This window comes from Dromiciops gliroides, chromosome 5 (assembly GCF_019393635.1).
Source record: "Dromiciops gliroides isolate mDroGli1 chromosome 5, mDroGli1.pri, whole genome shotgun sequence".
NCBI lineage: Eukaryota > Metazoa > Chordata > Mammalia > Microbiotheria > Microbiotheriidae > Dromiciops > Dromiciops gliroides.
The window spans coordinates 250,487,345-250,509,863 of record NC_057865.1 but is presented as its reverse complement, the minus strand read 5'-3'; the positions used below and the strand labels follow the sequence as shown (position 1 = coordinate 250,509,863).

Below are 22,519 nucleotides of genomic sequence, written 5' to 3'. Positions count from 1 at the left end.
CTTTAAGCCTCAGTTTCCTCTCCTGTTTAATGGGACCATCAACACATCTTGGACAAAGGGAGGTATTAGCCATGGAGCTCCATATAGGTGTGAGTTTTATTCTCATTACTATAACTGTTGTGTCTAGGGATAAGGGAGATGGACAGTAACAGGGCTTAGCAATCTCCAGCCCAAGTAATGTTTCTCATCAGCTAAAGAGATCACTTGCCAGCCTCCCCCAAAGCAGCAGAGGCAGCCATGACTTTGTTCTGATGATGTCTCAGAAGAATAAGGAAGACTAGACCACTATCCTCTTTGCCCCTTTGTTTGGGGCATCTTCTCAATTTTTCACCCATGATGAGCTCCTTTCAGGGAGAACAGGTTATAGCCTCAGAAATGGTTTGACATTTCTATCCCTCCTTCATCTTTATGCTATTGAGAGATCTCGAGATCTTGTCCCAGTGTATAACATTACTGGGACTAACTTGGGAGGCTGCATGGACCAATGGGAAGACTTTTGAATTTGGAGTTCTGGGACCTAGGTTCCGATCTCTGCTACCTCTGTGACCTTGAGCAGGTCACTTACCCTTTTTGGGCCTCAGTTTCCTCGTATGCAAAACAAGAGGATGAAGTTCCCTTCTAGCTCTAAATCCTTGATCCTAATATTTTGGAATTGCCTACTGTCGTTGTGTCATTTCAGTCATGTCCAACTCTCTGTGACCCCATTTGGGGTTTTCTTGGCAAAGATTGTGGAGTATTTTGCTAGTTCCTTCTCCAGCTCATTTGACAATTCCCTAGTAGATCATTTCTATTTGACTTTATTGGGTTAGCACACTGGGAGAGAGTTATTTAAAAAGAGATAATGCTTTGCAGTGGTTCCTGGTTCTATGAGGATGTCTGCTGCCATAGGAGAAATTCTCAGCAGCACACCGCAGGTAATGATTATTGTCAGGAGCAGGATGCTGGCTTCTTGTTAGACCAAGCCCCAACCACCCAAACAAATCATCTTTTACACCTTCAGATGGTGTTCTTATTAAGGGAAACACCAGTACTGGTTTTTTCCTTATTGTGTTTGCTCCAGTTCTTTGAACCCAAACCAACGTACAAGGTGTGTGTAGGCTGAAACCTAGGGATTCAGAGGATGCTAAATACCACCTACTTCATCCACTTCCTTAATTATTTGAGAGCACACCTGACTGGAAAAGAACTTAACTATAGACTATTCAAAATGCTTGGCAGGCTTTATTGGATGGCAAAAACCTGTTTTGGAAAAGGTGTGTATAACAGCTATTCATCGATTTTTATTTGTTTTGGTTTTGGTTTTTTTGGTGTGAGGCAATGAGGGTCAAGTGACTTGCCCAGGGTCACACAGCTAGTAAGTCTCAAGTGTCTGAGGCCGGATTTAAACTTAGGTACTCCTGAATCCAGGGCTGGTGCTTTAACCACTGCGCCATCTAGCTGCCCCAATATTCATCGATTTTTAAACACAGGGTAAGAGACAGGATGGTATGATGGCTAGGGAATCGACGTTAGTGTTAGGAAGGCCTGAGTTCAAGTACTTTATCTGACATATTTGTATGAGTCTGGGCAAATCACAGAGCCCCTAAGGGCCCCCTATGTGAATTATAAGTTAGAGTTGAATTGCCAGTCTCTGTTGGTGGAGGGAGTTGGCATGCCAGGAACAGGTCCAGATGCCCACCTCCCATCAAAAAATGTGAAGGGGGGGCAACTAGGTGGCGCAGTGGATAGAGCACCAGCCCTGGAGTCATCAGTACTTGAGTTCAAATCCGGCCTCAGACACCAAACACTTACTAGCTGTGTGACCCTGGGCAAGTCACTTAACCCCAATTGCCTCACTAAAACAAAACAAAATGTGAAGGGTACTAGGCTAGATGCTGGTGGAAAGGAGTCTTGTGGAATCATGGGAAGACCCTTTTGCTTGGAGTCAGGAAAGACCTAGTTTCATATCCTGCCTCTGACTCTTAATAGCTTGTAACCACGATCCAGTTCAGCTTCCTTATCCTATAAAATGGGAATAATGAGATTTTCACAACCTGGCTCACAGGGTAGGAGAGCATAAACCATTGTCTGATGGAGAGGCAGCTTGGTACAGTGAAGAGAGTATTGGATTCAAGGTCAGAGGACCTGGGTTCAAATCCTGCCTGCCCTTTATGGCTTCTGTACCCTTGGACAATTTACTTGCTCATTATTCTCATCTGTAAAATGAAGAGATTGGGCAAAGTAATAATAATAATTAGCTTTTATACAGTATTTTAAGGTTTGCAAAGCACTTTCCATGTTATCTCATTCAATCCTCACCACAGCCCTAAAAAGTAGAGACTATTATTATTTCCATTTTATGAATGAGGAAACTGAGGCACTGGTGATTAAGTGACTGTCCCAGGTTCACACAGCCAGTTAGCCACTGAGGCAGGATTTGAACTCATCTTGACTGCCAAGTCCAAAGCTCTGCTCCTTAGCTCTCTGACTTTTCAAATACTGTTTAGCTCCAAATTTTTGGCCCTGGTGCATGTTAATATGCAAAGACATGGTCCTTTAGGAGTTTACTGTCTAATTGGAAGGTATATAAGCTATATGAAATAGAATGCAAATCAGAAAATGGCCAGTGTTTGAAATGTTCTTTACTAATCACATGCTCATCATTAATCAAGGCCCAAGGGGCCTTTTTTTTTCTTTCTCAACAATTTTCTGAAGAATTAACATGAGCTGACATGTCAGTAGACTTGAAATTTGGTGTGTCATTGGGTTCAGTGCGGTTCCACCAACAACAGCTCCATTAGCACTGGTGAATACTTGGAATCCAAAGTCGTGCACCTGCAAGCTTGCCCTGCAAAGACAAATAACTTTTTGTTAAAACACGTGGCCCACAGAAATTATATTGATTCATCCCACATTGACTCTTGACTGTCTCCATGGCTGTCTATCTCCTGCCCAATTATAAGCCTTTGCCATCAGCAAATACACTGATGGGTTCCCTCACACATGGAAATCCTGTGAAAATCAAGGGGAATAAAAACCTGGAGAAATAGGGTGATTGGGCAGAATTTCTCACCTGACCCAATGTTTAACTCACATTAATCCCTCACTAATTTCTATTCAATATGTTTGTCCTGGGGGCCAGTTTATATTTTCATGTCTATGCTAATGATGGACGTCTTAAGTGACCCATTTATGACCTCAGCTGATTAAACTGTGCTCCTCACTTGGCCCATCATCGCTAAACAATCTCTCTTCTTAATAGGAAAATATATTTGTTGATCGATCCAGAATGGCCCCAAAGACGCCAATGAAAAATGAACCGATTGATTTATCGAAGCAAAAAACCTACACGCCCGAAAGAAATCCAATTACACCGGTTAAGCTTGCCGACAGACCTCAGGCAGAACCGTGGACGCCTACAGCAAACCTGAAGATGCTCATTAGTGCTGCTAGTCCTGACATGAGGGACCGGGAAAAGAAGAAGGAGCTGTTCAGACCAATTGAAAACAAGGATGATGCTTTCTCAGACTCACTACAGGTAAGGGTAATAACAATCACTGGTATTTATTTAGTGCTTTAAGGTTTGCCAAGTGGTTTCATCCTTACAGCAATCCTGGAATTGCCCGTTTTTATATATGGGGAAACCGAGGCAGGTAGCAGTTAAGTGACTTGCCCAGGGTCACACAGCTAGTAACTGTATAAGGCTAGATTTGGACCTAGGTGCAGCAACCTATCTACTGGACTGACTGGCTGCCTTAGGTAAGGCAGAGGTGTGCCAACTGAAGGTTTTCATTCTCTTTTGACTCACTGGCTCATATAGAGAATTCAAAAAGCTGTCATGCCTTAGTGAATGGAGTTGACCTCACAGTCATGAGGGTCTGGGTTCAAATCTCACCTCCGATATGACCTGGGCAAATCCCTTAATCCCTTAGTACCCCTAGGGCAATCCTCTCACACTTATAGCACAGTGCCTGGCAGATAGTATGCCCTTAATAAATGGTTTATCTCTCTACTACACGTTCTGCAGTTGTAGTTGAGCTGCATCTGTTACAGGAGCTCTTTACACCAATGAAATCAAGAGAGAGAAATACATAAATTGAAATGAAGACTTTTTCACTGCCAGTGTTCTTCAGTAGAGGTAAACTGCATAGTCATTAGGGGAGAGACACTGATATCATTGGAATAGGGAACTCCCAGGTGAGGGGGCCCCACTTTCACAGCAGATCAGCACCTCCTCTGCAGCAAACAACTTGGCAGATGGAGTCAGAGAAAAGAAATGCGTTCATCCTAAAAGTTGTTTTTCATTATAAAAACTGTCGGATGGTACTTTGAATAACCCAAGCAGTATCAACTTTCTTTTTGTTTTTGTTTTTTTGCAGGGCAGTGGGGGTTAAGTGACTTGCCCAGGGTCACACAGCTAGTAAGTGTCAAGTGTCTGAGGTCGGATTTGAACTCAGGTCCTCCTGAATCCAGGGCCAGTGCTTTATCCACTGCGCCACCTAGCTGCCCTCCCCAAGTAGTATCAACTTTTTAAGACCAAATTTTTTACCCTGTTGTTTTGTGAAGAAATTCTTATAATCTATAAAATCCAACAAAGGCACTTGGGCTCTATTTTCAGTTAATCTTGACCTGAAAAGTTTTCTTTCTTACAAATTAATAACCTTTATTTTATTCCAGTCATGACAGATTATTTGCAGTTAATTGATTTTGTTCTTTGTTGAAGTGTAGCCATCCTCTCAGCTGCCTTGTCTCATGAGTGTACCAGGAAGAACAGAGATAAATGAAATAGACCAGACGGTGATCAAAAATCTCATTAGTCGCCAGTTTCTCTTTCCTTCCCACCAGAGTGCTTACAAGAGCTGCAAATAAGGACAAGACTGACTTACAGATTAAAATTTCTTTTTGTTCCTAATTCTTGATTTGTTAACCATTGATAAAAGCATTCAGATATACAAAAAAAAATGCTAAATGTTGGGCACTGAAATCATAAACTTCAGTTTTGTTGTTTTAAGATGGGTATTTCAGGAGACAGAATATCATGACAAGGAGAATCAAGAAGACCTGAGTTCAATTCCTGCCTCTGATTTGCTGGTAGTATGGTCACCTAACCTATTAGTGCCCTCAGGCGAGTCTAGGACTGTTAGTGGCCAAACAAGTAAAGAACTATTTCAGAGGAGAAAGTTAGCTCACTGGGAGCTCCCCTCCCTATAGGAATGGAATAAGAGTTCCTATCAAAAATATATATTTTAGAGGGCAGCCAGGTGGCACAGTGGATAAAGCACCAGCCCTAGATTCAGGAGGATCTGAGTTCAAATCCAGCCTTAGCCACTTGACACTTATTAGCTGTGTAACCCTGGGCAAGTCACTTAACTCCCATTGCCCTGCAAAAAAAAAAAAATTTTTTTATATATATATATATATATATATATATATATATATATATATATATATATATATAATAGTTCCCCCCCATCCCCTTATAAAACTTGCTTTCTGTATATTTACCCAGATTTTGTTCTTATTTCCTGCTTTTAACATACTTGTAATCAAAGGAGCATTGGGGTGGAAGGGACCCCTGAGGTTATCTTTTCCAACTCCAACATTTTACAGGCCAGGGGAGGCTAAGTGATTTCTCCAAGGTCATGCAGCTACTAAGTATCAAAGCCAGGATCTGAGCCCAGGTCCCCTAACACCAGTGTTTAGCACAGTGCCTGGCACATTGTAGGTATTTAATGTTTCTTGATTGATGGATTATTTTTTATTGCTTTTTCCACACTGTTCTAATTTCCTTTCTTCTAACGTGCCCTTTCCCCAACATTCTCTCCAAATTCTTTGATAGAGACACAAATAATTAGTTCTATCATTAAATACTCAAAAATTGGATATAGCAACATGGGATTACTGATTTGTCTTTGTGTCTCACAGGTAGTAGATTTCCAGAAAGGATAAAGATAAGTGGGTGTTACACAATTCTGAAAACAAGTTACTTCTGTGCCTAAAGTCAAAACAAGTTTTACAACTCTCCTGATATATCCAGTCTCTTCCTCCACACATATTCTATCTTTCGTCATTCTCTTTTTGTCACTTTTCCTTTGGAAAGAAATTTTCAGAGCAAAAGGTAACTGGTTCAAAATGAAGCTATGTTAGGGTAACAGCATTTATCATAAATATAGAAGGTAATTATAGGAAATAAGTGCCTACTATGTGCTTCTATGACTTAGAGGTCATCTGGTCACAGGGTCATAAATCTAGAATCTAGTCCCCATTTTGTTGTTCTGTTGTTTTCAGTAGCAGCTGACTCGTCATGACCTCATTTGGGGTTTTCTTGGCAAAGATATTGGAGTGGTTCACCATTTCCTTCTCTAGCTCATTTTACAGATGGGAAAACTGAGGCAAATAGGGTTAAATGACTTGCCCAGGGTCACACAGTGTCTGGGGCCAGATTTGAACTCAGGAAGATAAGCCTTCCTGACTCCAGGCCTGGTGCTCTCTCTACTATACCACCCAGCTAAGTAAACTGAGTCCCAGAGAATATAAAGTGACTTGGCCATGGTCACACACAGGAGACATGGGTGAGAGTTGAGCTCAGGTTCTTGGTCATTGTTCTTCTCAGTGTCCCAAGCCTCCACTTCCTCTAAGAGCTAGCCTGACTTCAGAGATCCTTGATTCCCTAAATGCCAAGTACTGCACTCACCCAGATACTGATACCATCCCTCTGTGCTTTAGGAGAGTTAATATGACAAAGAAAAATGAATCACCTGGCATCTGGCTCTGTGCTGAGGAGCTCTCCCAAACTTAGCCAGGCCGACCTTGACCAGAAGACACAGGCTGCCTCTTCTGAGCTGAGGGGCAGCTCCTGCCACAGTGAGGCAAAAGACCAGAACTTTATAGGACGGTGGCCAGCCAAAATAAAGTAACTGATGTTCATATAGCACTTTAAAGTTCCTTTATCTATATAATCTCATTAGGTCCTTACAACAACCCTGTGAGGTGGATGTTATTGTTAACCTGGTTTTGCAGGCTGAGATAAGACAAGTGACTTCCCCTGGCTCACACAGGTACTAAGTGTCTGAGACAGCATTTGAATTCCTGGCTGTGAAGTCTCCTGCTCAATGCCACCTAGCTGTTTATAAACAGTAGCTCGTAAACATACTTTAGCTCATTTCAGAGTGCATCACATTTTCACAAAAGGCAGTATAGTATGGTGGAGAGAGTATTGATGTAGTCAAAAATACCTGGATTCAAGTCCTGCCTTATACTAGTTGTGTGACCTTAGTCAAGTCAGTCATCCTTTTGGTGCCCCCCAGGAAACTCTGGGTCTATAAAACATGAAAGAGATGTTGACCTGCCTTGGCTCCTGTGGAATCAGTTGTCTTCTCTGTTCATGATTCTCAGCTCTAACCTCTCTCCTTGCATTTCCATTCTCCTATCTCCAACTACCCGTTGGACATCTCAGACAGGACGTCCCGTAGATGTCATTATTTTCCTCCTCATCTTCCCCTCTAACTTTCCTATTACTGGCAAGGTTACCACCATCCTCCTGTTCACTCAGTCTCATAGCCTGTGTGTTATCCCCAATTCTTCACTCTCCTTCACCCCCATCCCCCCATATCAGGTCTGTTGTCAAATTCCATTAATTCTACCTTCACAATTTGCCTCCTCTCCTCCCACACTGCCACCCTGGTGCTGGCCCTCATGACTGACCACTGCCATGGTTTTCTGGCTGGTCTCCTTGCCTCAAGCCCTTCCTCATTCCAGTCCATTCTTCACCCAGACGTCAAATCGATCTTCCTAAAGTACAGGTCTGACCATGGCTTCACCATCACCACCCTCCACCCCTCTGTGAACTCAGATGAGTCCCAATTACTGCTAGGATCTAATATAAAAAGCCCTGTTGGACATTTAAAACCCCTAGTAAGCTAACTCCTTGCTACCTTTCCAGTCTTTTCACACCTCCCTCCCCACCACATAGTCTATGATCCAGTGACATCAACCTCATTACTGTGCTTCACACAAGACAGTCCATCTTCAGCTCCAGGCATCTTCACGGACTGGCCCCCAGACCTGGGAGTCTCTCCTTCCTTGTTTTCATCTGCAGTGTATCTGGCATGTTCTTTGTCAGTACAAAGTTCTTTGCATGTTGTCTCCTCCATTAGACTTTGGTTCTTTTGTGGGGTTTTTTTGTTTGTTTTTTGGTGAGGCAATTGGGGTTAAGTGACTTGCCCAAGGTCACACAGCTAGTAAGTGTTAAGTGTCTGAGGCCAGATTTGAACTCAGGTCCTCCTGAATCCAGGGCTGATGCTCTATCCACTGTGCCACCTAGCTGCCCCCCCCACTGTCTTCTACAATTTGGTTCCTCAGACCTCATTTTTCAACTGATGCCATGCTCTTCGAAGTTAGCAGCAAGCTCTTAATGGGCAAAAAAAGAAGAAGAAGAAGAAGAGAGTGGGACGAAAGTGGAATTATCAAGTCTATAGATTTTTTTTTTCAAGGAATTTAGCTGAAGAGGGGGTGGGGGGTTATGGGACAACATCTAGTGGATCAGGTGAGGCTTTTGAAATTTGTGGATATATTTGTAAGCAGCAGAGAAGGAACCAGTAGCCAGGGGTTAGCTGAAGATTAGTAAGAAGGAGAGGGAGAGAGAGAGAATAATAGGAAAGTCATTTTTCTGGAGAATAGGATTAGAGGATGGATGTCAGGAAGTTGCCTTGACAAGGAGAAAAGCCCCACCATCAGAGGCTGGAGTGGAGGAGGAAATAGTGGGAATTATGTCAGAGGGTTGAGAAAAGAGAGAAGTAGGATACCATATCCTTAGCACAGAGGTGTTTAGAGGGTGCCACTGGAGGCCTGAGAAAGGTTTGGAGCAGCTTCTGTGGAAGGTGAAAGAGAGAATCGATCAGGGAGGAGCAGAAGGGTGCCTTTGTAATGAGAACCCAGTTGAGATTTAGATCATACAAATTTGTAATGGAACCAGTGAGCCCCTTTTTGCAACTTCCCCCAACTCCATTCAGTATCATATGACTGGGAGCCAAGGAAGAAAATGGTGGGAAGTGATCCGGGGTTGAGGTTTGGCCAGATGTGCCTAGGAAAAGGGAGCAAGAAATCTGAGATACGAGAGTGGGCCTGGTTCACCAGGGGGTCAAGATAGGAAAGGGGGAAGAGTGTAGCCAGGGTAGGGGTGATGACCTGGGAAAGACCTGAGGGGTTGGAGGATTGGGAGGTCATGGTGAGGACAGAGGACAGGTTAAGGAGAAATGAAACATGAGACATGGAAAGAGAAAAGATCATGATCAGAAAGGCATTTCAATTCCCGCATGTGTTAATAGAACACAAAATCATGGGTGTACCTCTAGGGATACAAGAAACATTTTCTTACATATAAAATTAATGAAGCCTGATTATGATCACCCAACACCATTCCTAGAGTCTAAAGAACTGCATTATTCCATACAGTTATTAAAGATACCGCATGGTCTTGCACTAGCAAATGAAACAGTTTTAACCTCTCCCCCTTTTTCTTTGGCCTGTGATTTCTTCAGTGTAGGACACTTCGGGATAGGGAATTCTCTCTCCTATAAGCAGTTGTTCTGCCATTCGTGTCATTATAAATTACCCAACATTACTGGGTTAAATGACTTCCCCAGGATTACACCAATAAATGTCAGAGGGAGGACTCAAATTCAAGGCATCCTGACCCCAGAACCAGCCCTTTATCTACCACACTACACTCTTATGATCACAGTTGTAGATTCTAGGAACGCTTTAAAAACTACTTTGTCCGACCCCCTCAACTTACAGATGAAGAAACTGAGGCCCAGAGAGAATAAATGACTCGCCTAGGGTCATGGAAATAGTGAGGAGGACAGTGGGGCATTGTATCTACATCTGCCAACTCCAAATCCAGCCAGTTTTCCACTGCCCGACACTGAAAAGTTATCTGAGACTGATAGTGAGAACATACATCCATTATTCTCCTGATCCTTGGGATAAAATACTCTATACATCAATAATAAGAGATAGGGAACTCTCAGAAGGGGAAACTTCTCTATTAGCGTTGGTCTGTGCCTTCTCTAGAACTTAAGTCTTGTCGTATTTTGTCATCCTTGCCAATTTGTAGGATATGAGGTCATGGTCATTTTTCTAATTATTAGTGAATTGGAGCATTCTTTCATGTGATTATTAATAGCAATTCTTCTGAGAACTATTGGTAAATATATATATATATATATATATATATCCTTTGACCCTTTATCCATTGAGGAATGACTTTTTTATATATGTGTGTATACATAAATACATATATGCACACACACACACACACATATATGTTAATTGTTTCTATATCTTGGAAATTAAACCCTTCTGAGAAAAATTAGAAGTTCAAGTTGGTTTTCCCATTTAACTGCTTCCCATCTTATTGTAGGTGCATTAATTTTGTCTGTGCAGAAGCTTTTCAATTTCATGTAATCAAATTATCATTTTTTTTTGTAACTACCTCTGTTCTTTGTTCGGTTAAGAATTAATTGCCAACTCATAACTATGAGAGTATATGATCTCTTCTAGATTTTTAATATTATGATCTTTAATATTAATGCTATATATCCATTTGGAATATATTGTAGAATATGGTGTAAGATACTAATCTAAGCCTAATTTCTGCCAAACTGCTTCCCAGTTTTTATTAAAATAGGAAGGTATTTTTTTTTTCATAAGTAATTTGTATTTTCTACTTTATTGAACACTGAACTATTGAGTTCCATTGTTTCCTGATTGTCCCTTGTCTAGTCTGTGAAACTTATTCCTAAAGAGTTGCCCTGAGCACTGAAAGGTTTAAATGACCTTCCAGGGTGACACAGCCAGCCTATGTCAGAGGCAAGACTCTCCTGACTCCCAGGTTACCTTTCTATCCACAAGGTCATGGCTGTCTCTCCTATTATTATAATAATAACCTTTCTCTGTGACCTCTTTTGGGGACAAGACCCTTTCAGTGCACTGTCTAATTATGAGCATTCTAAAGTAGTTAGCTTTCTAAGAACAACAACAACAATAACTTATATTGCACTTTCTTCATGTGTGTTATGTCATTTGAATCTCACACAGCCCCAGGAGGTAGGTGTTTTTATTATCCCCGTCATAAAGCTTTCTGTTTGTTTAACACAGCCAGAAAGGCAAGAGGCAGCTGAATGTAAGAGTACCTTTCGATAAAGGCAGAAGGTTGTATCATTTGTATGTAGAGATTTGTTCCTCCAAGAGCAGAACTTCCCTTCGAGTCTCAGCTAAGATCTCTGAGAAGCCTTTCCCGATCCCGCTTATTTCTCGTGCCTTCCCTCTGTCGTTTCCAATTTGGCCTGTCTCTCGCTCGTTTGTCCGTGGTTGTTTGTGTGTTGTCTCTCCCATTAGACTGAGCTCCCGCAGAGCAGGCACCCACTTTCTGTGTACCCCCACTGCTTAGCACAGTGCCAGGCCCATGGTAGTTGGGCATTTAGTAAATGTGTATTGGCTGACTGACTGACAAGAGCTGCTTCTTCTGTGGTGCTGTACAGTGAAGAAAACGAGCCTAGAGGAAGATGGAGCACACTCAGGACAAGGGCATTCATGGTTAGGCTGTTCGACTGGACTGACTTGCCAGACAAATGGGTCTTAGGGAGGGAAGAGACCTGGGGCTTGGGAATCCCAAAATATCACAGATTAAACCACCTAGTGATTCATTCAGGTATTTTTTTAAAAAAACACCTGTGTAAGCTCACTCAGCCTCACAATGCAAACAAGCATTTTAATTTGCTTAAGATAAGGGTCTAGGAGTAGTGTATTCTAGTAGATAGAGAAGTGGCATGAAGTCAGGAAGACCTGAGGTCAAATCCTGCCTCAGTCACTTAACCACTGTTTGCCTCAGTTTCCTCATCTGTAAAATGGAGATGATAACAGAATCTCCCTCACAGGGTTGTTGTGAGGATCAAATGAGATAATATTTGTAAAAGTACTGAGCACGGGGCAGCTAGGTGGCACAGTGGATAAAGCACCGGCCCTGGATTCAGGAACACCTGAGTTCAAATCCGGCCTAAGACACTTGACACTTACTAGCTGTGTGACCCTGGGCAAGTTACTTAACCCTCATAGCCCTGCCCCACCCCCACCCCCAAAAAGTGCTGAGCACAGTGCCTGGCACAAAGTAGGCATTGTATAAATTCTTATTTCCTTACCTTCCTCTCTGACATTTGCTGGCTTTGTTACCCTGGTCAAGTTCCTTTGCCTCTATTTGCCTATAAAATGGGTCTAATAACAACATCTGTATAACACATATAATAAATATATGTAAGCAGTAATTAATATATGAGCTACATAAATGCTTATTTCTTTCCAGCCTTATGCTTGCTGGCTGTGTGACCTTGGGCAAGTCACTTAGCATTCAGTGCCTGAGTTTCCAAGACTATAAGTATGCATTGGTAAGAGGGAGTTTTTTTTCATTAGGAATTCCCCATATTAATGAAATCACAGGTCCAGTCCGGAAAAGATAATGAATAAAAGTTTAAAGAAGGAAAACTAATTTAGCTGGAAAACTTTCTGATTTCCTTTGTTCCTGGCAGATTTCCTATTTCCCATGAAGGTTCCCCTTCTTATATGTTAATGAATTGGTTTTTTTCTCCCTCTTCTATCCTCCCTTCATTCCACCTCCCTCACCCCCATGGTAGCTCGATGCTGTTGGGGATGGCCCTGTGGATGAATTTGAAAAGCAACGGCCAAGCAGAAAGCAGAAGAGTTTAGGACTCCTGTGCCAGAAGTTTCTGGCTCGTTATCCAAGTTACCCATTGTCCACTGAGAAAACCACAATATCCCTGGATGAAGTGGCCGCCAGTCTGGGTATGTATGCTCTGAGCCAGACAGTCTGTGGGAAGCTGGTCAGAAAAATGGGGTCCATTTAAACTGACGCCTCACAAGACATGAATGTGATGCCTGGGGATGAGGTTTTTCTTTGACTCTCTAAGTTTTGTGCAGCATCTTTTTAACTATGGAAAGAGCAAGTCCTTCAGGAGGAACGCTGACTTGGAACAGCCCCTAGCACAGTGCTCAGCACACAGTCGCTACTTAATAAATGTTTATTGATTATTTCTGTGGAAGGAGGCTGACGCGACGCTGCCATTGTTAACCACAGCTCTGGTTACATCTGTGCTTTCTGCATCTTTGAAATGTGAGGGTCAGTGTTTTAACTTGGATGGTAATGCTTTCTCACTTGTAACTGTACAGTATCAAAGGTAGGAAGATTAGAATAAATCAAACATATATAACATATACATTGTGAGAAAATAATGGGGTTCTATGAGAGTCAGAGAGCCTGGCCTTAAGAAAGGTCTGGCCAGGCTCTCTCGGTCTCATAAAGTTTCCTAAGATTTGGGACATAGATAGGCACCCCATATAATTTTAAACGCCACAACATATAAATTTCAAGCACTGGAGATACATATTTAATAGACAGTCCTCACTTCCAAGGAATTTCATTCTTGGGCTTTATAAAAATCATGGGCGGGGGAGGAGGGGCAGCTAGGTGGTGCAGTGGATAAAGCACTGGATTCAGGAGGACCTGAGTTCAAATCTGACTTCAGACACTTGACACTTACTAGCTGTGTGACCCTGGGCAAGTCACTTAACCCTCATTGCCCCGCAAAACAAAAACAAAAAAACTTAGAAATATCATTAGGGTTTAGAGCTAGAAAGGAACCTTAGAGATCAGCTAGTCCAACCTTCTCATTTTAGAGAGAATAATACTTACTGAGGCCTAGAGAGGTAAAAACCCTCTTAGGCCTGGAATGGATATCAGAGACCATCTAGTCCAGCCCTCCCTTCACTTAACAGATGGAAACTGAGGCCCAGTGATTTCCCCGAGGTCACTTAGTGTCCAAGGTAGGATTTGACCTCAGTGCCAGAGTTCTTTCCACTATATCTCAGCTAAATGACTTACCCAAAGTTACACAAGTGCTAAGAGAGCAAAGCCACTAGGTTTGGAACTCGGATCCTCATAATTCAAAACCCTGTGCTTGGGGGCAGCTAGGTGGCACAGTGGATAAAACACTGGCCCTTGTTTCAGGAGGACCCAAGTTCAAATCTGACCTCAGACACTTGACACTTACTAGCTGTGTGACCCTGGGCAAGTCACTTAACCCTCATTGCCCTGCAAAAAAAAAAGAGAGAAAAAACCATGTGCTCTTCCCATTACATCACTTAACATATAAGGCTCACATTTCAGAAACCTCTTTTTGCTCTAAACTTTGAAGAGAAAGTGACTCAGGGGCAGCTAGGTGGCGCAGTGGATAAAGCACCTGAGTTCAAATCCAGCCTCAGACACATGACACTTACTAGCTGTGTGACCCTGGGCAAGTCACTTAACCCCCATTGCCTGTTAGAAAAAAAAGGAAAGTGACTCAGGAGCTCTCTCTTACCTGTTGTTTCTCATTTTCGCTGACACAAAAGATGGTTTTATTGTCCTTTTGAGGCAGGCAGCAAGCATTTATTAAACACAGGTACTGTTCTGGGAATAAAAGTACAAGCAAAAAAGAAAAGGTTCCCTCCCCAAAGCACTTAGACTCTAATAGGTAAAGTCAACAACCAATAGGAAATTGAAAAGGGGTGGGGAAGGAAAGAAGGTACCCACACAGGGGTTTGCAAAGTGAAGATACTATGTCTGAAACTCTTCCCCAATAATTCCCCAAGCAAGTCTAACAAGAAAAGCTAAGGGGTGGGGGCGAAATAGCAAATTCAAAAGAGGAAAAACAAATGACTGTTCATTTGGTGAGACCTGTGTGTGTCATGTAAGCACAGTAGATACAGATCTTGTTGCTTTAAAATAGAGACCTCTGGTGGACATGTACTATCACAGGGGCTTCTGAGCACCAGCACATCGCAGGCGTGCATTAAATGTTAAGCTGTAAGAGCAGTGTCCAGAAGGTGAGTTTGTCTATTTTCTGTAGCTATAATGACAGACCAACGAAGAAAAGAATACTTTAAAGATCAGCTAAATAAATCAGATTGAGGAGGTCCTCGAAGGCAGGGACAACTTCATTTTTTGCCTTTGTATATATCCAGAGCAGGTGCCTAATTAATGCTTGTTGAATTGAATTCAGCTGCCAATACAACTGATAACTTGAGAACTGATAAAGGCTGGTAAATCTGGGAACGGCTGGTCAACAGGTTGCCAGGCCTGGAGGTTCACTGACTCAATCTGATTTATTTAGCTGATTTTTAAAGTATTCTATGGGTGGGAAATAACACGAACATAGATAAATAAAAATGAAATAAAGTAGTTTGGGGTTGGGGGAGTAGGGAGACTATTAACAACTAAAATTTAGGAAAGGTTTCCTGTGGGATGTGACCCCTGAGATTTATAAAGCTAAAAGGAACCCAAGCCATCTAGGTCACCTAGGCTAGGTTAAATGACTGTGTGTCCCTTGGGGGCAGCTCGGTGGTGCAGTGAATAAAGCACTGGCCCTGGATTCAGGAGGATCTGAGTTGAAATCCGGCCTCAGACACTTGACACTTACTAGCTGTGGGACCCTGGGACCCTGGGCAAGTCACTTAACCCCTATTGCCCCACCAAAAAAAAAAAAAAAAAAAGACTGTCCCACTGAAAAAGAAAATGCAGGGAAACACTCCGACAGTGGGGTCAGTGGAAGCCATTACAGAATCCTTTCATTGCTGCATTCAGTGTATCCAGAACCGAGCTCCAGTTGTGGGAAAAAACAGCTAATGAATGGCTTATTACCACTTAGACCTGACTCCAAAGCTGCTGATGTATTTGATTTTTTGTTTTGTTTTGTTTTTTGTTTTTTTTGTGAGGCAATTGGGATTAAGTGACTTGCCCAGGGTCACACAGCTAGTAAGTGTCAAGTGTCTGAGGTCAGATTTGAACTCAGGTCCTCCTGAATCCAGGGCCGGTGCTCTATCTACTGCGCCACCTAGCCGCCCCTGCTGATGTATTTGAAACAGATGCTGTAGGGCAGATGACACCTCTCTCCAGCTCGACAAGGTTGCCACAGCTTACAGAAGGGCCTCAAAGATGGGGGGAAAGCCAGGAAGTCCCAGTCTGTTGGAGCATTGTCCCCAAAGTACAGGCGTGACTAGGTGGGATGTTGTGACTCCTCTAGGAGCTAATTCAACATCACCCAAACGCTTGGCAGAGGGACCAAGTAATTAGTCATGTATCTGTAGTTCTTTACTCTTTACAAAAGTCCCTTTCCTCACAGTAACCCTATGACCACCTGTTTTATAGACAAGGACATTGAAGAGGTTAAATATCTTAGCCGTCCATAGTTACACAGCCAGTATCAGAGTCTGGTTTTGAACCCGTCTCCTGACTCCAAGCTTGTCCCAGTTGGGGGCCGCTAGAATTAATTAGAAGTACTAGCATGGTCAGTGGAGGGTACAAATGGAGAGACCAATGTTTTTAACTAGATTTAGGTTCAAATTCTAGCTCTCCTACTCAATACTTGTTTGACTTTGAAGAAATCACTTAGAACTTTTAGGATTTAATTTCCGCATCTGAACAATCTAAATTAATGATACCATAAACCAAATCAGTGGAAGAATCATCACTTTCCTGAGATTTTACTGAAACAGGTTCAAGATGGAAATGATGGGTAAGAAAATAAAAGAATAATATTTCTCTTTGACATTTTACAAACACACACACAGTGCGAAGGAGATGTAATCAATCTACTGGGATGAGGGAGGTTCTTGAAAAGCTTAATCAGTGACTAAGGAGCGTGAGGATGGTAACGATGTGCAAATCCTCTATGGTGGAACTAATGTCATAACCAGGATTAGAAGGATTACTTGGATCCAAAAGAAAATGTAGGCTGGCTACCAGGAGAAAAGCTTTCTGACTACAGGCTCCCATTGGGTGGACAAAAACACGAGGTATGGGCAGCTATCTGACCTTTGAAACCGAACCATTCATGAAACATCAAGCAAAGAGTTAAAATCACTACTCCTCCAGTAGGTCTCTGGGTGAGGACAAACTGTTTCAGGCTTTTCCTTCACACACTAATAATCCATCAGTCACCATTTTTAAGCCTAGCATTATTTTTCTAAGTTGGGGTATTTATCCTTTTGTGACGTGGACCCTTTAGACAGTCCGGTGAAGCCTGTGGAGACCCCTTCTCAGAATGATGTCTTTAAATAATTAAAATAAATTACATAAGATTACAAAAGAAACCAGTTCTACTGAAGAGCACTTATCAGAATATTAAGACAACAAGTGCACAGACCCCAAGTTAGGAACCCTCGCTCTTTGTCTATCAAAGCTAAATGTGATCTTGAAGGTCATCCCCAGATTCCCTGTTTTATAGGTGAAGAAATGCAGGCCCACAGAGATAAAACTGACTTTGCCGAAGTTACAGCTGGCTAGTGGCAGAGCTGGACCCAGAAGCCAAGTCTCCTAAACCTCCATGTAGTATTTTATCTTTAGAGCTATGAAGGACAAATCCCTGGACTTGAGGAGTCAGGAAGACCTGGGATCAAATACTGATTCATATACTTGGATGTTTTTTACTCTGGGAAAATTATTTTCCTCTCTGTGCCTCAGTTTCCTCATTTGCAAAATGAGGGAGGTTCAACTCAATGGTTCCTTCCAACTCCAGATCTTTTCATTTGGACCATTGTCCCACCTAATGCAAGATTTCTTTAACAGCCCTGACAGCCAGATTAATTTTCCAGCTTGGTGTATTTATTCATGAGCTGCAAATTTGGGAGTTTATACTGAATGTATAACAGATGTGTGACAGGGGAATGTATGTGTTCCCCGTGTACTGTCACTTTGCTTTTACTTTGCCAGAGGACAGTATTTATATTCTCTGCTACCCTCTGAGCAAGGTACATCATCTAATCCAAATCAACAAGCATTTATTAAGCCCTTACTGTATGCTAAGCACTAGAGATATAAAGGACCCTACATTTTAATGGGGAGATAGTGTATAAACAACTATGTACATACACATAAGTATAAATGAAAGGTAATATGAGGGAAGGCACTCGCAGAGGGAGAAATCAGGAAAGACCTCTCGCAGAAATGGGATTTGAGCCGAGTCTTGAAGGAAGCCAGTGAGGAAAAAGAGCAATGACAGGCATGGGGGAACTGCCTGTGAAAAAGCACAAAGTCAAGAGATGGACTGTCACATCTAAAGACCATCAAGGATTGTTGTGTGCATGGAGGGCAGAGATTAAAAATGCAAGAAGGGGGCAGCTAGGTGGTGCATTGGATAGAGCACTGACCCTGGATTCGGGAGGACCTGAGTTTGAATCCAGCCTCAGACACAACACTAATTAGCTGTGTGACCCTGGGCAAGTCACTTAACCCCAATTGCCTCTACAAAAAAAAAAAAAGCAAGAAGACTAGAAAGGTAGGAAGGAGCCTGGCTGTGAAGGGCATTCAAAGCCAAGTAGAGGATTTCATATTTGGTCCTGGAGGTAATAGAAAGCCCACTCAGTTTTATTGAATAGGGAGCTAATATTGCCAGGTGTGGCTTTAGGAAGATCATCTGGCAGCTGAAGGAAGGATGGACTAGAAATGGGAAGAGATGGGGCAGCTAGGTGGCATAGTGGATAGAGCACCGGCCCTGGAGTCAGGAGGACCTGAGTTCAAATCCAGCCTCAGACACTTAACACTTACTAGCTGTGTGACCCTGGGCAAGTCACTTAACCCCAATTGCCTCAAAAAAAAAAAAAAAGAAGAATGGAAAGAGACTTGAGGCAAGGAGACCAACCAAAGGGCATTGCTGTTACATCAGTCTAGGTGTGAGGGGATAAGGGCCTGCAATAAGGTGGCAGCTATCGAAATCTTATTTTCAAAGTAGATCTATGAAAACGTTGGAATGGCTTGCCCTAGACACATGGTCTGATCAGCCTTCATGCCAGGAATATTCCATGGTGGACTAGGACAACTTTTCTTTTTTTTTTTTTTTTTTTTTTAGTGAGGCAATTGGGGTTAAGTGACTTGCCCAGGGTCACACAGCTAGTGTGTGTTAAGTGTCTGAGGCCAGATTTGAACTCAGGTCCTCCTGACTCCAGGGCCGGTGCTCTATCCACTGCACCACCTAGCTGCCCCTAGGACAACTTTTCAAAAGAAAAACCTCCCATTGGGTTCATCAACCAAAACCTTAGAATTGAACTCTGTTCGTGTGTGTGTGTGTGTGTGTGTGTGACCAGAAAATACCTTGTAGCAACTAACATTTTTGCTGTATGATTTGTTTGATTAAAAGTGTATTTCCCATGATAAATTTTCAAAGAGCAAAAATTATTACTATAGTCTATTACTTTTAGTCCATCCTCGTCACATAAATTAGGCAGAGAGCCAACCAAGCAGAAGGAGATGCTCTGTAGTTGGTATGGTTTTCTCGAAGATGTCAGAATTCTTTTGTTAGGGACATTTACATCAGAACAAATGGGGCAAATGAATTCAGAAACGGTAGAGTGTTTGTTGCTAAATCAAACAATTCACAGATGGGGGAAGGGTCCTTTTTGGATCCATTTCTACATAGATTTCTCATACTAGCCATGATTTTAGCTAGATCCAATGACTATTTATTGAGATAAGACCTCCTCTGTATATAGGGGAAGGCCATGAGATGGGATGATAAGCCAGGGCTATCCCCATCTTTCCTCCCCAAATCCCCATATGTGTTAGGCTAATTCTCTTCCCAAGAGCCAAGAAAATTGTCCTCAAAATTGGATTGCCCCCAAAGGCTAAAGATACAGACTCTTGGCAGTTTCCATACTGGGCTCAGGCCATGGTGTCATGGCTTCCTGTTCACTTAAAACATAAAAAGGCCCAACCATGGTGATTCACTTGTTAGATGTACCAGTGTCTTCAGAATTCCCATACCATGGACTTTTTTTTTAATTTGTGGGGCAATGAGGGTTAAGTGACTTGCCCAGGGTCACACAGCTAGTAAGCGTTAAATGTCTGAGGTCGGATTTGAACTCCAGAGCTGGTACTTTATCCACTGTGCCACCTAGCTGCCCCCTGTACCATGTCCTTTTGACTGTATGTTTGCTTAGGGAGCAAGGAAGCTGTATGTCCCTGAGCTAACTGGTGGATGACTTACAAGTATTTCATTTCATTCAAATATCTATCTTAAACTACCAGGCCTGATATAGGCCTATACTTCATCAGATGGTAACTGAAGTGAGGCATCTTTTAATCAGCTGATCCATTTGAATAAAATAGCTTTTCTTTTCATGGTCAAGTGAACAGGAAGGTCTGAGAATGTTAATTAAGTGGCAAGAAAGTTTGGGGTGCTTTAGAATTAGACAGTTAAAGTCACTTTTTTTTTAGTATAGTTCTGGGGAGGGAAATGATACATTGGAAAAGCTGTGACAGTGACCAGCTGTCGGTCTGGTTTATAAGTTTACCCAATATCTCTCTCTCTCTGGTTTTTTCTTTTGTTTTGTGGGGAAATGAGGGTTAAGTGACTTCCCCAGGGTCACACAGCTAGTAAGTGTTAAGTGTCTGAGGCTGGATTTGAACTCAGATCCTCCTGAATCCAGGGCTGGTGCTTTATCCACTGCACCATCCAGCTTCCTCTACCCAATCTCTTAATGGACAAGCTTGTCCATTTTCTTGGCTCAGTGTCCCAGATTACATTTGGACCATGGAGAGCAAGGGAGGACCTACCTGCGCATATGAGGCACCAACAGGATCGTGGACTTAGAGTTGGAAGAGAACTTTTAGAACATCAAGGCCAACCCTATCATTTTATAAAAGATGGGACTGATGGCCAGGGATTAAAGTGATTTACCCAGAGTCACCTAGCTAGTAAACATCTAAAGCAGGATTCACACCCAGATCCCCACCTCTAAGTCTAGCACTCTGCTCTCAAATGCCTTATAAATTTGAGTACCTAAGGCTTCCGAAGTATAAATCAAAAAACATAAAATATTTACCTACTATTTATTCCATTGGGTTCTTAAAAAGATTTAAAAAGATGTTTTCACATTACCCAAGTGTTGAGGTAGAGAGATATTTGAAGAATTGATTCTTAGAATTCTTTTTTTTTTTTGTCCAGACCTGTGATTTCATAGGTATAGCAATCTTCCCCCACTAATGTGGTTCAGCACCTGTGCTCAGTAACTTAGAGTCTGAGAATTACCTGGCGCACTGAGAGGTGACCTTGACACATACAGTAGGAATTGAGCCCGGGTTGAACTGACCCTGAGGCCAGCTCTCAATTCTTAGACATAGATACATAGACTCTTTTGTAGTTGACATTCTTAGCCACACATTTTTAAAAATCGGTTGGCTATTTCATTCCAGTGGGTACTTTCTGGCACCTTCTATGTACGAGGGACTGTGATGGAATGCTGTGGCACCCCAAAATAAAATTTAGTCCTTGCATTTGAGAAGTTTATAGTTTAACGGGGAAGATAAACAATGCACATGATTACCTATAAAATGAGGTAGTTAATGTGAAAAGTCTTGTTGCATAATGGATAGAGTACTTGCCTGTATTCACCTCCTACCTCTGACTACCTGTGTGACTGTGAACAAATCACTTAATCCTTCAATAACCCCAAGCAACTCCCTGAGATTATAATTATAGATGAGTGGCCAGTATGCATTGATGGAGGGAGTTTTCTATTTTTTTTTTTTCCTGGCGGGGCCATGGGGGTTAAGTGACTTGCCCAGGGTCACACAGCTAGTAAGTGTCAAGTGTCTGAGGCCGGATTTGAACTCAGGTTCTCCTGAATCCAGGGCTGGTGCTCTATCCACTGCGCCACCTAGCTGCCCCGAGGGAGTTTTCATAAGAGGGATTCCCATACACAGATGAAGTCACCTGTCTGGACCAAACGAGATAATATTTGTGAAACAGTGAGGTATCTATCACATAGTAGGTGCTTATTCTTTCCCTTTCCTTCCCCCATTCAAAAAAATAAACATTGTATTGAATATATGCAGAATATTAGATATATTAGATAAATCTGGAATGTCATCAAATGCTTTTAATTTTTATGCACTTCAAAACTTCTGGAGACTACTTCAATTGAGCATTTATTAAGCACCTACTTTGTGCTTGGCTCTTGGGACACAAACACAAAGATTGAAACAACCTCTATTTCCAAAGAGCTGACATTCTAAGAAACTATTTTCCCACAGCAAAAGCCATTATAACTTACACAGCATAGACAAAATCAACCAGCCGGTATTTACTGAAGTCCTATTCTTTGCTGAGCACTGTACAAGGTGATAAGGACAAGCATGAGACAGACCCTGCCCTCAAAGAGCTTACAGTCGGGCTAGCAGAGATGCCAAGTGTATACACATGTGTGTGTGTGTATATTTTATATATGCATATATTATATATGTGTGTGTATTGTACATGCATACAAACAAAATAAATGCAAATGATTGGGGGAGGGTGTGATTTCATAGGGAAAGTGGCACTTGAGGTGATCTTTGAAGGAAACTGGAGCCATCAAGTCTGGGTTTTTACCCATAGCTTCTCCAAACCTTCCTAGTAAGGATCATGCCAAGAAATAATTGCATTTCTATCAAGTA

General features: G+C 42.2%; 1 protein-coding gene across 1 annotated transcript in view; it reads left to right on the top strand.

Moving 5' to 3' along the window:
• The window catches only part of E2F7 (E2F transcription factor 7), a 50,366-nt gene that overhangs the window by 5,846 nt on the left and 22,001 nt on the right, over positions 1-22,519 (top strand). Inside the window, exons 3-4 of the mRNA XM_043967751.1 lie at positions 3,242-3,517; positions 12,669-12,837. Of these exons, the coding sequence (XP_043823686.1) occupies positions 3,242-3,517; positions 12,669-12,837 (445 nt within the window). The remainder of the gene's footprint in view (positions 1-3,241; positions 3,518-12,668; positions 12,838-22,519) is intronic.